This window comes from Enhydra lutris, unplaced genomic scaffold (genome assembly GCF_002288905.1).
Source record: "Enhydra lutris kenyoni isolate GAN:26980312 unplaced genomic scaffold, ASM228890v2 scaffoldscaffold4, whole genome shotgun sequence".
NCBI lineage: Eukaryota > Metazoa > Chordata > Mammalia > Carnivora > Mustelidae > Enhydra > Enhydra lutris.
In genome coordinates, this window is record NW_019154088.1 from 31,239,664 (window position 1) to 31,255,812 (window position 16,149).

The window sequence follows — 16,149 nt, forward strand, 5'->3', positions numbered from 1 at the left end:
TTTTTTTTTTTTTTAGTTAAACCACATAGAGTGATATGAATGATTTCTGTTCTATTTTTGTACACTTTAAAATTTTTTTCTGGAGTTTATAATTATTATTTGCTTAGTTTTCTGTGTTTATCTCTAATTCAACCCTCACTCCTCTACCAGTTGAGTAAATCCCTTCTAGGTATGAATGTTTATTTACATCAGGTTTTCTCTCAGTGTTGCTTGTTTGATCAGTCTTTCTGAGAGTCTTCTGGACTGTTCCATTCTGGACTGGATGATTTCCTTATCTGGTACACAGCTGCCATCCTGAGATTTCCTTTCTTCATCACACCCCATGTTGATTGTTGTTTCCTGCTTCCCATGACTTCCACTTTCTTGGTTTCCTTTGTTTTGGTTGCGTATGTGGAGAGACTTCCATATCTTTTGAGAAAAATGTGTGGGAGGTTGCTTTTTGTGAACTTAAGTATCTGAAAATATCTTTATTCTATCCTCACTTTGGACTGTTTATCAATCTCTATTTTTGGTATACAGTTCTATACTATAATTCTTAACTTCTTTTTCTTGAGGTAAGTTCTACACCCAAAGTGACCCCGAGATCAAGAGTCATATATTCTACTGACTGAGCCAGCCAAGTGCCCCTCTATGCTATCATTCTTCTTCCTTTTAAGGAGAACAGTTATCTTCTAGCTTCCATTGTTGCTGCAAGAAACACACTCCTGTGTGTCTTCTCCATTTTCAGTACTCTACTTCTGGCACTTGTGATCACTAAATGTGTGGTGGTTTTTATGACACTGAGCAATTCTATGATAACTGCTGGGTATCCTATAATTTAACTCAATTCTGACATTATCTACCTGAAAATAGTGTCAGATCCCACAGGTTAAGGGCTCATTCCCACAAGACTGTCTCCCTCCACTCACTCCAGATGTCCCTTGCAAGTCCAGGTTGTTACCAGTGTTTCTGACCAGCTATAACTCAACCCTCTCTTCAGGCTCCTACCACCCACTTCAGAGGTTTGATTAGTTTCCTAGAGCTAGTCACAGAATGCAGGAAAACAGTTTACTTACTAAATTACCAGTTTAATACAAAAGATATTAAAGAAGGGGGACCTGGGTGGCTCAGTTGGTTAAGCATCTGCCTTCAGCTCAGGTCATGATCCTAGAGTCTTCTGGGATCAACCGTCAGACTCCCTGCTGATCAGGGAGCTTCTCCCTCTGCCTCTCACCTGGCTCGTGCTCTCTGTCACTCTCTCTGTCACTCTCTCAAATAAATAAAATCACTAAAAAATAATAAAGAAATATATTAAAAGATATAAATGAACAGCCAGATGAAGAGATACATAGGGTGAGGTCCCCAAGGGTCCTGAGAATAGGAGCTTCTGTCCCCGTGGATGTGTTTTTGTTCACCAATCTGGCGGCTCTCTGAACCCCATCCTGTTGGGGTTTTATGGCGGCTTCATTACATAGGAATGACTGATTAAATTACTGATCATTAGTGAGTGATTCAACTTCCAGCTCTTCTTTCCTAGATTGAGGGCTGGAACTGAAAGTGCTAAGCCTTTAATCATGGTTGGTTCCTCTGGCAAGCAGCCCCATCCTTAAGGGCTTTCCAAAAGTCCCCTCATTAACAAACTCAGGTGTGGTTGAAAGGGACTTCTTATGAATAACACACTCTTTTAACCTTTATGGCTCTGGTGCTATTTCGGGAACCAAGGACAAAAGGCCAACTGCTATAACAAAAGATGCTCCCGTTGCTTTGTGCTTAGGAAATTCCAAGTCTTAGGAGCTCTCTGCCAGAAATGAGGACGTAGACCAAAAATATATTTCTTATTATAAATCACAATACCAGAGTTGCTGTTGAGAAATCCAAAGCAATCTAATTTATGATTCTTTGTATATGCTTCTACTTTTAAACCAATTTTCATTTTCCCTAATATTCTAAGATTCCAAATAGAGTGCCTTAGTGTTTGTCTATTTTCATATACTAGGTGGGTCTTTTTAATCTAGAAACTCATGCCCTTCTATTTCTTAAAATATTCCACTGATAATTTTTTCCTTTCTCTTTCCTTTTGCATTTAGGAACTCCTGCTCTCCAAATGTTGAGCCTCCTAGACTGGTTGCTAATTATCTTAACTATTCTTTACCAATTTCTGTCTATTTATCTTTTTGCTTTCTTTCTGTGAAATTTTCTCAACTTTATTTTGAACCATTGTATTGAAATTTCCCTTTTTGCTATCATGTTTTCATTTTTCCAAAGTTCTTTTTTGTCCTAAAAAGATTTCTTTAAAAAAAAATTCTATTCTTGTTTGATGGATATAGTATCTTATCTCTGTTAATCTTCTTTTAATACCTTTTTTTAAAAAAGATTTTGTTTATTTATTTGACAGAGATCACAAGTAGGCAGAGAGGCAGGCAGAGAGAGAGAGGAGGAAGAAGGCTCCCCACTGAGCAGAGTGCCTGATTCGGGGCTCGATCCTGGGACTCTGGAATCCTGACCTGAGCTGAAGGCAGAGGCTTTAACCCACTGAGCCACCCAGGCGCCCCTTCTTTTAATACTTTTTAAAAAAGATTTTATTTATTTATTTGAGAGAGAGCACAGAGGGAGAGTGAGAGGGAGAAACAGACTCTTCTTTGAGCAAAGAACCCATGTGGGGCTCCATCCCAGGACCCTGGGATCATGACCTGTGCTGAAGGCAGACGTTTAACCAACTGAGCCACCCAGATGCCCCTTATCTTTGTAATCTTTCTTTTTCAGTCAAGTCATCTTCTCCTTGCATGACGTGTTTCCTCCAGGTTGAGGTTTTTTTTTGTTGCTTGTTTTGGGCCTGTTATCCATACTAGAGCTTTCCCTAAATCTGTGCTAATCCTTGAGTGCCTGATCATATTTAGAAGTGGGAGAACAGAATGCTGAATGAATGCTCTGAATATTTAGACAGGCCTTTTGACTGTGAATGTTACTGTAGGGTGATCTGGATGTGCTAGTTTTATTATCTCATCTTCTTGGACTGATCAGATATCTTAGGGGATCTCTAGTCTCTTGACTGGAGTGTAAAGGCTTTGGAGAATCAAGTTGGGAGAGGGGACTGCCAGGAAAATGGGTATTAGCGCTCAGAATGATATGTTAACTCACTCCACCATTTTCAAGGTACTTCTGTCTTCAATTGATCACTGTCCCCAAGTCCAGAGATCTTTTGATTGATTGTTTTTGGAGAATAAATCTCCAGTCTTCTGCCAGAATTGGGGGTGGGAGCAACAACTCAGCAACACAAAGTATTTTTAAACATTGTTCAAATGTTTAAACATTGTTCAATCAAAATTAATCTCAATGTGTTATTGCCCCTTCACCCAGAGTTAGGCCCAACTCAAGGTAAAGGGCACAGTCCTCCAAAGCTGCCAAGTATGCCCAAGACTTATGACACCAGTGGCAAGTTTAGGGGTCCTCGGGGCTATCCTTACTTCAAACCAGCTGATTATAAATTTGGGGGTTCTCATAGACTCCTTCAGATTTGATAATTTGAAAGATAAACTCAACAGAACTCAGGAGAGTGCTATACTTGTGATTTTATTTTTATTATAGCAAAAGTATCCAAATCAGAACCAGCCAAAGGAGGAAACATATAGGGTGGAATCTGGGACTGAGAAGTTTCCAACCACAAAATGTCCACATCCTCAGGGATACATTGCCCTCTTGTCATTAATGTGTGATAATACTCATGAAGTACTGCCAACTTGGGAAATTTGCTTGAGCGTCAATGTCCATAGTTTTTACTGGGGCTTCCTTACTTAGGTATGATTGGCTACTTGTTTGCCCAGGGGGTTGCTTAAAGACCAAGCCCTCTAACCACATGGTGGGTCTTTGTGTCTGGCTAGTCCCCATCATGAGTCACCTTGTTAGCATACTATCAGGAGTGGTCTGAGGGGCCCACAATAAATAACAAAAATACTCCTGCCATTCTGGAAATTCTAAGGTATAGAGGTTACCTCCTAGAAGTCAGGGCAAAGGTCAGACTTTTCTTTTTGGGAAGTTCATTCTTTACAGTCTTCCATCTCCATTTCCAGAGATGCCTGATTCTATGAATTCCAAAATGCTTTAAAGATTCTGAAGTAAAATTAGGTTGGTTCTTTGTTCTCTGCTCTGCTGGTTTAGGATTTAGCTTTTTTTTTTTTTAAAGATTTTATTCATTCAAGAGAGCAGGAGTGGGGGAGGTAGGGAGGAGGGAGAGGGGTGAATGGAGATGGGGAGGGGGAGAAGCTGACTCCCTGATGAGCGGGGCTAGATCCCAGGACCTGGAGATCATGACCTGAGCTGATCTCAGCTGCTTAACCAACTGAGCCACCCAAGTGCCCCTGGATTTCGCTTTCTTAAGTCAGCTAAGGCATTTATCACTTACTCATCAAATTTTTGGTTTCCAAAACTGTTTTTCCTCCCATTTTTGAATGTTTATATTAAAAAAAGAAAAAAATCCCAAATAAAAAAACTCTCTGCAGGGGTGCTAGTGGTATTTCTAGAGGAAGCAAAATTGGATACATATATTCAGTTTGCTATCTCTACCCAGAAGTCACCCAACACTTTCAATTTATTTGTCAGTAGCAACTTTTTGTAGGATACCTATTAGCACCAGGTTAATAAACACTGAGTTAGCAAACACTTGTATATTGCTGCATTAATACAGACCAACTAATTTAGGCTTCAGAGACTTTAAAGATAAATAGGGTTTAGGGCTCATTTCCTTTCTACTTTACATAAAGAGGTCACAAAAGATAAATAGCCTCTTATCACTTATTGACTGGAGATGAAAATATAGGAACAGAAGAGAACCTTTAACTTCAACATTATCTATTTTTACAGTGTTTGAATTAATATATATTAGTTTTTAATTAATTTAAAAATAATTTTAGAACAGAAAAAAAGTGACAACATTGCATAAAATAATTCCTAAAAATTTTCCACTTTAAATCTATGGTACTAGGGTTAATGGAGAACTAAAAATGGAGAATTCCTTTTATATTTAATGGAGTAGGTAGGACAGAGCACAGAACTCCTTTAATCACTGTGATCTAAAAGTCAGATTTGTAGCCTCCCTGCCCCTCTCTCTCCTTCGCTCCTCTTTTTTTTTTTTTTTTTGTTTTTTGACTAGAAAGAGGTTTTTAAGGTTACATTTTATAATAATGAAATCTACTTGGAAAAGAGGATGTTGATCCTCTCATAATGCTGATTTCTCCTTTCATTTTCTTGGTAAATAAGAGTATGTGCATTGATTTTCCTGTTCCATTTTAGAATGTGACTGTAATCCTATATCTCTTCTTTTACAATCTTTTTGAAGTTTCTGCTTCCTGTGAGATTCATTCCAAACTCCATAGTATGGCCTTTGTAGCACTCTTTTGTCCACAACTTACCTTGGAGCCTTATCTCTTTCTGGTCCCCATCAAGCTCCCATTTCCTCTGAGTGCCGAATTATTTGCTGACTCTCACAACTTCTTGGTTTTGAGATGTCCACCCAGGCTGGAATTCTTTCCCCACTTCCCTTCTATCCCTACCCATCTAAATCATACCTGTTTTTACAAGTCTATCTCAAATGTTACCTTACCAGAAAATATTCCTCCTTATCTTTCCTTCATTCAGGATAAATTCCAATCTACTGGATACTCACAAGGCTTTTTTGGCTCACATCCTGCTTGTGTAATAGGTATCAGTGGGTGAATGTGTGCGTACGTGTGTGGGGTGGAGTGGGGTGGGGAGAGTTGGAGGGAGAGAAATTGTGCCTATTATAATTTCCTTGAGGGTAAACATGATGAGTCATATAAACCCATAAACCTTATATAAAATTGATTCTCAGTAATGTCAGTTGATTTGAAATGAATCTTCTTTCATTTTCTTTGTGTTAATAGCATTGACAAAAGCAACAATCGTGTAGATTATGGATTAGAGTTTTACAATCCATTTTCTCTCAAGACATTTTCTTGAACAACAGAAAGGTAGCTGGCTAATGCTTAAAGATGATTATTAGCAATAATATTACTCCCACCATTGGGGTGGGAGTAAGAAGTATGAACACTCATCATTGAGTCCAGGTCTGCACACTCATGACCATAGGCACCATTTGCCGCTGACTGGTTGATGTAGCCAAATGGATTGAGTGACAGGAACCGACTGCTGTGGTGGGGAAAGAAAACATGGGAGGTATGGTGAATAGACCAGTCAATCTGGGTGCCTGTGCCACAGGAGAAGGATTTGAATAATCCGGGTGGGTTGGGGGGAAGGAGGAGAGACCGAGGAAGGAAGAGATTGATGAAGTGTGTTATGGCTGACAGAAGACCCTATGCTCTGGGTGAGGGAGTTAGCGATGATTGAAGGGAGACTGGGAGATGTCTCTGTGTGATTAGCAGGATATAATCGACCATCTGCCTGTAGATACAGCCATGCACAAAGGACATGATAAAGGGGAAAAAAGAGAGGAAACATCAGTGATAACACCAAGAAAATCTTCTTAATTGCAGAAATCTGTCAGGGCCCCACTATTTACATGTCAGCCCCTAAATCCCCCCATCACTTGAGTCCTGCTCACAGATATCTGCTTGCAGGCTGCTCTGTTGTGGCAGGAGGATTAGAAAGTGAGACTAATCTGGGGTTATGGTGGTGATCTCTCTAAACCCTGTTATTCCAGGTGAATATGGAGGCCTTGGGGCCAGGAGAAGAGGGCTGGCACAGGAGAAGAGGGCTGGCAGGAAGAATCAGTCAGTGATTATGGAAACTTCCTTGGGAGCATCTTACAAAAACCAATCTCTCTTTTTCCCCCCAAGTAAAAATCTAACTTAACACTTGGCAGGAACCCTTGGGCTCCCCTCTATAAAGAGCTTAGAACCATTTAAAGTTTCCCCAGTGTTTGACCTCACAAGAGGCCAGGGAGATACATGGGCAACAAGATTTAAAACCAGATGATGAATTAGAGCCTCTTCATCTAGGTAGGCCATGACATTTAATTCAGCAATTTATTAAACTTGCTTTTGTGTTTTTACGGAGCCTGATTCTAAAATGCCAGAGTCAGATACTGGGTTCACCTCTTAAGTTTACTTTTCCTTAATGCAATGAAAACATGGGAGCTAACCTTAGACAAAAATGAAAACATTCCAGTGGAACTTTCAAAATTCATGATTTCTATGAATAGGTTCTGTGAATAATGAATATGATAATGTAAAAGAAATGAAGACAGAGGAAAAAAGGACACTTAGCAATGTCTAACAATTTTCTGTATCTCAGTTTTGTAACATGTGCTTTGTAGCAAGCAGATCTGTTAATTTGGCTAGAATTATGCTTAGTCTCTCACTTGTTTTTTGGGGAGTAAGCAGAGCACAGAAAGATTGAGAGATTTGGGGTTGCTTTACATGGATGGTAAAACTGCTTCTCAGACTGTACACATGATGACGTTCTTACTTGGAAAGAACAGTTTCTCCCTAAGAAAGGAGAGGGAACTTGAATCTATTTCCTTCAGATTGGCTTTGTCAGCTGGTTATGTTAATGTAGTGCTATTCATTTATTTATAAATTTATTAATTTATTCTGCTTCAGGATTGCTCAACTTTTAAGATACACAGTCTTGGTTCTTCTGAACCGGGACTGGATGTGCTCTGTCCACCCAGACACTCTTTTCCATCGTGATCCTTGTTTTGGCAACTGTCTCCCTTTTCTCTGCTCACTTATCACGGCTTGTTTGCAAAAGACCTAACTATAACTGCACAGGCCTGGAGCTTATGCATTAGCTTCCAAATAGGGACAGCGGAGTAGCCTTCTCTTTGTAAGAGATTTAGGCTCGGGAGGGCAGATGAAGCGGGTGCCCTACAGACTCACCAGTGTCCTGCTGGCCAGGGGCAGCCCTGACCCCAGGTTTTATCTTATTTGGGCCACAGGAAGAGAACCGGAGGGGGGTGGAGAAGGAGGAGCCAGATGCTTAATCCTGAAGGACCTTTAGGGACAAAAGCATTTACAGTGAGTACATGCGACAGATTTCCAGCTTTTCTGTTCTTTTATTTAAGAGGGAAAAATTGACAAGAGAAGGGAGGAGGAGGTGGGCAGCTTTGATGACTGGGTAGTTGCATTTTTCTGTCTCCTAGCTTGGTCGAAGAACACTGTCTGATTTATATGTGACTTAGTCAAATGCATTCTGCTAACATCAGGTTTCAACTAAAAACTTGTGGACTGTCAGGAAGATAGCAGAACCAATCCTTGTTAGTAAGCAATTCATGGTACATTTCTTCTGTTTCTATAGGGTGATAGAATATGGTGGGAAAAGCCCTCCCACAAATTAAAAAAAAACAACAACAAAACTTTAAAATCTTTACTGCTTGTAGTTTTTGTACTTTAAATGTTGAACCTTCTTTGGATTTGTGGAAAGGAAAGGATTTGATTTATGTTATTTTTAACAGCCGCTGGGATAAAGGTGGTATTATCTCTAATGCTGGAGAGGTGGACACAGCTAAGCATTTGATGGGGGAGGGGAAGGGGGAGGTCACTGGGTTCCAAAAAGCTGGTTGATCACCCCTGTCACGCACTTTTGGAACCTGAGTAAGTGGGTGGGCACCTGTACACATCTGGGTCATTGCTTTCATTTGCACCATCAGAAGTTGTCGTTGGCTTTAAAAGAAAATTTCGCTGTGACTGGAAAGGAATCTTTTTGCAAGATGCCATCCTTATAAAGGAAGAATACAAAACTCAACGGCATCTAAAAGAACATGAATAGTCTTGTGCTGCATTTCCTGCTATTTGCATTCAAATGGAGTAATTAATTTGACGGAAAGGCAAGCTTGAGTAGTCCTGATGGGGCAGGAAAATATACACAAAGATTGTTACTATAGATCTCTAAAATGTGAAGCAGTTTTCCTTTAAATTATTAATTTATCTTTGACATCAGATGTGATTTGGTGAAAATCAGAAATAGAGATAAGTTATCAATGGGTAGTACATTAGATGTGTGCTACTAGAATTGAAAATTAAATGCTTATAGTAATTACTTTCCATGAAAATGGTTAATTAATCAATTTTATGCCACCTTCCAGACTTGCTATGCTCTTATGACACATATGATATTCCTTCCCCAGCAGCAAAGTTGTACAAGAGGGAAAATAGACAGAAATTGAAATAAAATTTGAGTATGGTACTGATTTGCTTTACTTCTCTGAGGTACAGAAATTCTCTTGTTTACAGTCTGGTCAGTTAAATATGGAAACATCAGATCCATGTTGAAATTTTACAGATGCAGGGAAAACTTTGCTTTGCAGCTTGACTGTAAGTTTTCCTTACCCTTTACTCATGTGTGATGAATACCAGCTACATTTTTAATGTTTTTATCTTACTCTGTGTGTCCTCTACATATATAACCACACCTCTGTCATACGTCTTTAATTTCAAGCTATATGGGGAGAGGATCTCATGTATGTGTTTCTCCGGGAGGAATTAGCAACACATAATGTGTAATAATAATTTACAAAAGGCATTTGCATTGTACTACTTTATTTTGTTCTGTGAAGTAGGACAAATCTATCGATGCTGTTCATGTGCTTTGATAATATGGAGGACCAGCACTTAGTGTCTGCACGGTTCTCAGTATAGGCAGGATGCTTCCGATGGCTTTGAAATCTCTGGATAAATAACCCTAGGTAATCCCAGATTCTTACGGTCAGGCCCAATTTTGTCATTTTACCTATGAGGAATCTGAGACTCAGAAATGTGGAGCATCTTGCCCCACATGGAACTGCACTGTGCCTGTGTCGGGCACAGCCTGATGGTATATATGGAAATGCTGTGGGTTGGGACATAAGCTGCTTTGAGCCCATTTTTAGTATGTTCTTTAGTTTATAGTAAGATGTGTATTCCAGAGAAGGCCCTGTGTTGATCTAGGAGTTTCAGAGAAAACACAATGACCAAGCGTCATTTTTCAGTTGTGTAGGGCTCTTGGGAGGTATCTGGGGTTGGGTGTCTGAGCAAGTGCGTGCGTGCGGCTGACACAGTTCACTGTACCTTACTCTGGCTTTTGGTTTTTTAATTTGGGTGAGTCTGGTTTCTTAGAAGAGGTAACCACTGTGACACCAGTGTCATCTTCATTTATCACCAGTTCTGTGACCTTCCACTGGAAGCCTTTATTAACCTTCGTGTATCAGATTCCTTTTCTGGGATTGTGATTCTGAACAGATCCCCCAGAGAGCAGTGGATTGATTAAAAATTTAAAAGTGCTTTGGGAAATCAGAACCAGAGCCTGTCTGAGGCTAGGATATGAATAAATAGTGTGGTAGCTCACTCTTCCTGGAGTTTTATCGCTCCTGGAGTTTTGATAACTCTTAACTGGTTTTTTAAAATAGCCAGGTCTAATGTTATTTTAAAAAACTGTATGCAAGGATGGCTAAAAATGTGGGGGTATGGATTTGTCCCTCTTGCAATCAGGTGGAGAAAGCTGTTGAGTTGAAGCCTAAAACCATTCTCTGAGGCAGGTACCAAAGTGATAAACCTACTTTATGACATTGTATTTTAGTATCCCAAATAACCTTGCTTTCAAAAATTCATCCATAAAGCTGCTTGTCATTTATTTTAAAAATTAAAGTACAAGAAATTGGGAGGGGGCAGTACGCTCCAGCACTGAAAAGCTTCTGAAATAATATGTTGTAGGAATAACTTATTCTTAAGGTTTTTGTCAATTCAGTAAGTCTTTTTATTCTCTGTGCCCATTTCTGTATGGAAAGTTACATGTTCCTGGTAAAAATGAGAACTTCCCCCACCTCTATTTTTGTAGGTAAAATAATTTTGCTGTTGTTACTAAGTTAATATTAAGAATATAAAGAAATACAGACTACTTTGTGATAATCACATTTAATTTCATATTTTGTTTGGTCACCTTTCATCTTTGGGGAAGGGAGCTAGAATGTGTAGAACCAGAAAAACTCTAATGAAAGAAAAACCCGTTACCTTGAGTAGAAGAATCTACTCCTAAAACTAAAAATAATGTCTCTGTAAAATGTTTAATGTACAAGATCCTAAAAGTTGTTATTTTTATATTAAACTGGTTCTAGAAGAAAGATAAATTATATAGCTTAGATCATTACATTAGAAAACTAGTTTCCTCTTAAGCTTATCAACTATTACTATTACTTAGAATTATTATTACTTATTACTATTACTTACACTTATGTTGTTTTAAATATATTTAATTAACATTTTATTTATTTATTTGATTCTGTTTATTTGAGAGAGAGAGAGAGCACAAGTGGGGGAAGGAGCAAAAGGACAGGGAGAAGCAGACTCCCCACTGAGCAGGGAGCCCACCTGGGGCCACCTCCTGGATCATGACTATGGGATCATGACCTGAGCCCTGAGCCAAAGGCTGCTGCTTAACCAGCTGAGCCACTCATGTGCCCCTTAATTAACATTTTAATGTTATGTGTTTCAGAGCAATTTATTACTCTTGAAATCCCAGAAGCCTCCCCCTCCCAAAATTTCAACACGACCAAATATTAAGTAATTTAAGTTAATAGTTAATTAGATATACTGTATATACTAACCCACATGATTTATACTTTTTGGCAAAGTTTAGGTTTGGAATACTACATGATATCTATTTATATAACATATTATAGAAAGGAGCAACCTCTCCTGAATTCGGCTCAGTGTTTTGTTAATTAGAACATGTTCCCTCTCTGCTTATCCTATGTATTGAGTGTATGGGTTATAATAGCCAAAATGATGTTTAGGTGCTGGTAGTAGAAAAGCCCTAAGTAATAGTGGCTAAAACCAGATACCTTTTTTCTCTCAATAAAAGAAATTCAGGGCAGCAGCCTAGGACTGATACAGTAGTTCCTTGTTATCATGTGGGATCCGTGTTCCCACCACCTTGCTCTACCATCTTCCACCAACATACCGCAAAGCGTCTCCTGGTCCGTGATAGCAGCTGGAACCCTAGCCATCAAGCGCACATTGCAGTCTAGAAGAAGGGGGAAACACAGAAGGGCAGAAAGAAGGCCCCTCCTTAAGTCAGCTCCCTTTATGCAGCTCTACAAGCTTTCTGTACAAAAGCTCCACTTATCTCCCCTTGGTCAGAACTTAGTCACATGGCCATACCTAGCTGCCATGGAGATAGGAGATGTAGTTTTAAATTCTTAGCAGAAATATGTATGCTGAAAATCAGGATTTTATTAGTGGGAATGAGAGAATGGATGGTGGGGTAGGCAATACCATGTGGTTTTGTGTTCCTATTGTACTCTGGGTCTTGGGGCTACTATGTAGAAACTCACAACACCTCCTTCTGTTTTTGCCATGAGCTATGGTTTCTTAATTTAGAAATCGGGCTTAATTTAGAAATCCTGTTTCTTCTGCAAAGTATCATTTCTTTATTTGGCAATCTTGTCTGACTCTTTCCTGCTTTCTTCTTTCCTCTTGCCTTTCAGCTGTTTTGGAAAGAAGTAAGATTTAGAATTCTCCATGTTAACCATGAGCGTGACACTTTCCCCACTGAGGTCACAGGACCTGGATCCCATGGCTACTGATGCCTCACCCATGGCCATCAACTTGACGCCCACTGTGGAGCAGGGTGAGGGAGGAGAGGCAATGAAGGACATGGATTCTGACCAGCAGTATGAAAAGCCACCCCCACTGCATACAGGGGCTGACTGGAAGATTGTCCTCCACTTACCTGAGATTGAGACCTGGCTCCGGATGACCTCAGAGAGGGTCCGGGACCTCACCTATTCAGTCCAGCAGGACTCAGACAGCAAGCATGTGGATGTGCATCTAGTTCAACTAAAGGTAAGGACGGTCTCTGGACTTAGGTCCATTCTAGACAGAAGTCTGAAAAAAGTTGTAGCACCTAGAGCCTGCGCTCTGTAACTTGCAATGATGAAACGCCCAGGAATAAAAACAGAATAGCCAGTTTGATACACGGGCAGAATTCATTCTTTCCTGATTTTACTTCATGGGTTGATTATCTAGAATCAAACTGGCCTTAAAGGGATAATGCAGAGGTGCGGGGGAAGGGGAGGGCATTTTGGTGCAGTGTCATAGAAATCAGTTGTGGAAATAAAAGTATTATAAAAAGGTTTAATAAAAAGACACTCACAGGTTAAAGATGATACTGAGCTGCGATTGTGAGTATGGTTTATGATTATTATCTTCTGTTGCAGTTGATGCAACCTTTGTGGCAAAGAGTGGATTCTGGGATGATGGGGAAGGGCGGTGTTCTCCTTTTAGAATGAGTCCTTTCATCCAGGTACAATGCATCCTGCAGAACAAAGGTGCTTTCATAACAACTCATTCAGAGTTCAGATGTAAAAAAAGAAATATCTGTGGCTTCTAGAGCCCTTGAAAAGCCTGACTTTTGTTGATACTGAAATGGAGGTGCTGGTAAGGAGTGCTATTAATAGAGATGTTGGCCTAGGGACCCCAAAGTACAGTGAATCTTGTTCTGTCATAGCCACTCCTCTCTTCCAGGTCCCCGAGGCACACACACACTCAGGTTAATGACCAGCAAAGCAAGGCAGATTTATAGCCAGTCTGGGCATTGGCCCCAAACCCTAGTGGAAATTTCTAGTGAGTTGATGAGATCCTAAGGAGAATTCTTTTACCTAAGCTCATTCATCCTCAATGATCTGAAACCAAAGACCAAACAGATTCTTGATATTAACACTTAAATGGTTTATAGTCTACAGCCATCAGTGTGAGAATAGAGGATGGGCAGTTAAGGTGAGAGAACATGTTCCCTAAAGCCTACAGCATGCTGACTCAGCCTTCTCATCCTGGTTCAACAGGTCCTGAGCCCAGCTAATGCACTGGAGAGAGTGTCCAAGAGAGGAAAGGAGGGCACTGGGAGAGAGAGAGAGAGAGAACAAAGAAAGCCAGAATGGCAAGGTGGCTGGGCTTGTCCCAGGTTGAGCAGGCCTGTGTGGTCTTCCCACAGGATCTTGGGAAGGAGAAAAGTACAAAAAAGGTAGCAGAGAGATGGCTAGGAACCAGCTTCAAAGCAGGTTAGGCTGTTTCCTCTCTGTGGCAATGGAAATGATGTGTCTCAGTCATTGAAATAGGGTTCTTTTAATCAAAAGAGCAGCTCTCCCACTCCTCGAGGCTGAAGTGAAATGGAAGTCAGGAGCATCACCTCACCCATCCTCTCCTCTGTTCCCCTTAATGCTGCACTTACACGTAAATAAATAAGTAAATACAGAGTTTGGGGTTGTAAGGAAAGTTGACTCTTGTGCCCCCAAATCTTAGATTTACACAGAAAGGATGGTAAAAGATTAAAGGAGAATGGCGGGGGGATGGAAATACCTTGAGAAGACTCCACTGAAAATGCTGCTAAGGGCTCCTATAAAAACATTACTGTGTCTGTTAATTTAATTACATCAGTTATATATGCAAATTTAAATTTAAATTTCAAACAGGCATGTAAAGTTTTTATATAATCAGCCAGGGTTATGGTTAGTGTTTGAAAAATCACCTCTAGGGTGATTTGCTTGTCTTCTTCTCCTTGGAGCTGTCTGTCATCCTCTCACCTTAGTCCAAAGGCATCTCGCACCTGCCTCCATCCTGCCCTGTTCCACAGTGTGGTCTGTTTCCCTGATGAAAGAGGAGCCCCCAAAGGGCAGGAATTTAATGTAGTAATCACATAATTGTTAATCAATGACTGTTAAAGGGATGAATCAAAATTGTTTTATGTGAATTTAATTTTAGGGATCCTCTCATTACTTTTTTTTTTTTTTTGCAACTTATTTCATCAAGTGACTTAACCAGCATTTGCCATTATGTTCTCAAGTGTTCTGTAATAATCGATCCCTTCCACATTGAGCCCAAAGTCAATGAACTCTGGTCCGTGAACTGAGGTTTAATCTACACAAGGATTTAGTTTTGGTCTTCTAATTTGCTTGGTTTAATCTTCTTTTTTTGTGTTTGTATAATATTTCTTTATTCAGTCAAGTACAATAACGCATTTAAAAAAGTTTTGAATACACGTCAATTTCTTAGATTTCCATGTTAATCCGCAGAATAAAGGGGGAACTTGGGCATAATGTTTTATATGTGAAAACACAACAAAACAACCATGTAGAAGCTGCTCTCAATTAAGGGGTGTAGCAAATCAAAGAGACATGCCCAGCCCAGGCAAGGCCAGCTATCTGCTATGGGGTATCCTACCTTGGCTCCTACTGCTTTGGTGCATAACTCAGTTTATTAATTTACCTTGAAAAATAACCATCATAGGGATGGAAATGCCATGGCTTTAAGGACCATACAGGTACAGATAATTTCTAAGTTTATATATCTATCCCAGTGTTCTCCCAGGAACCACAACTGCCTAACTGACATCCCTAAATGTGTCTTTAAGTGAGCATCTCAAACCAGAGATGCCTATTGAAAAGCTCTTAATCCCTTCTGCCCCCATATCTTTGTAATTTCAGTGGAAGGCAGGGCACTTTGCCAGGCCCACGTATGACTCCCCATCCCACATGTACGTCTATCCAGAAGTCCTGTGGATCCATCTCCAAAATATGACCTAAAGGCATTCACTTTTCCCCAGCACTACTGCTGTCACCCTAGACAGGCCACGTGACTGCTTGGCTGGATTAATTTTAGAGCCTCCTCTACCACCTGCACTTTATTCTCCACACAGGAGCCAATGGGGTCTTTTAAACATTTAAATCAGGTCATGTTACTCCCTTGCTTCCTATTGGCCATAATAAAACCCAGATCTCTTCCTGTGGCTCTGCACCTGTTTGGTTCTCTGGCCATATCTCCTGTTGTTTTCTTCTTGTTCATAATCCAGGCACATTAGAAGTTTCAAAGGATTGTTAGGCTAGTTCTTGCTTCAGTGCTTTTCTTGTTCCTTCTGCCTAGAAACTTTCTTCCTCTGTCTTTGCCAGGCAGAGTCTGGATCCTCATCAAGCAATCAGGCAGAGTAGCAGCCAAGTTCTAACATCTGGAGGTGCAGGCCTACGAGAGAGTTGGGCAGGGATTGGGAGTGAGTTGAGGCCTGTGCTGTTTGGTGAAGGACAAGCAAGCGTGCATGCACACACACACACACCCACACACACACACACACACACAGTGGGGGGTAGCTACTCTCACCTAATTTGTCTTTGTGCCTCACACTGCCTTTCACATTGCTTGCTCTAGGTCTTGTCCTCATCATCTTCTCTATCAT

At 40.3% G+C, this 16,149-nt stretch overlaps 1 protein-coding gene across 1 annotated transcript in view; it reads left to right on the forward strand.

The window, feature by feature from the left end:
• Positions 1-12,446: 12,446 nt before the first annotated feature.
• Positions 12,447-16,149, forward strand: part of LOC111139065 (A-kinase anchoring protein 6) — a 364,313-nt gene continuing 360,610 nt past the window's right edge. Inside the window, 1 exon segment of the mRNA XM_022491196.1 lies at positions 12,447-12,770. Within this exon segment, the coding sequence (XP_022346904.1) occupies positions 12,447-12,770 (324 nt within the window).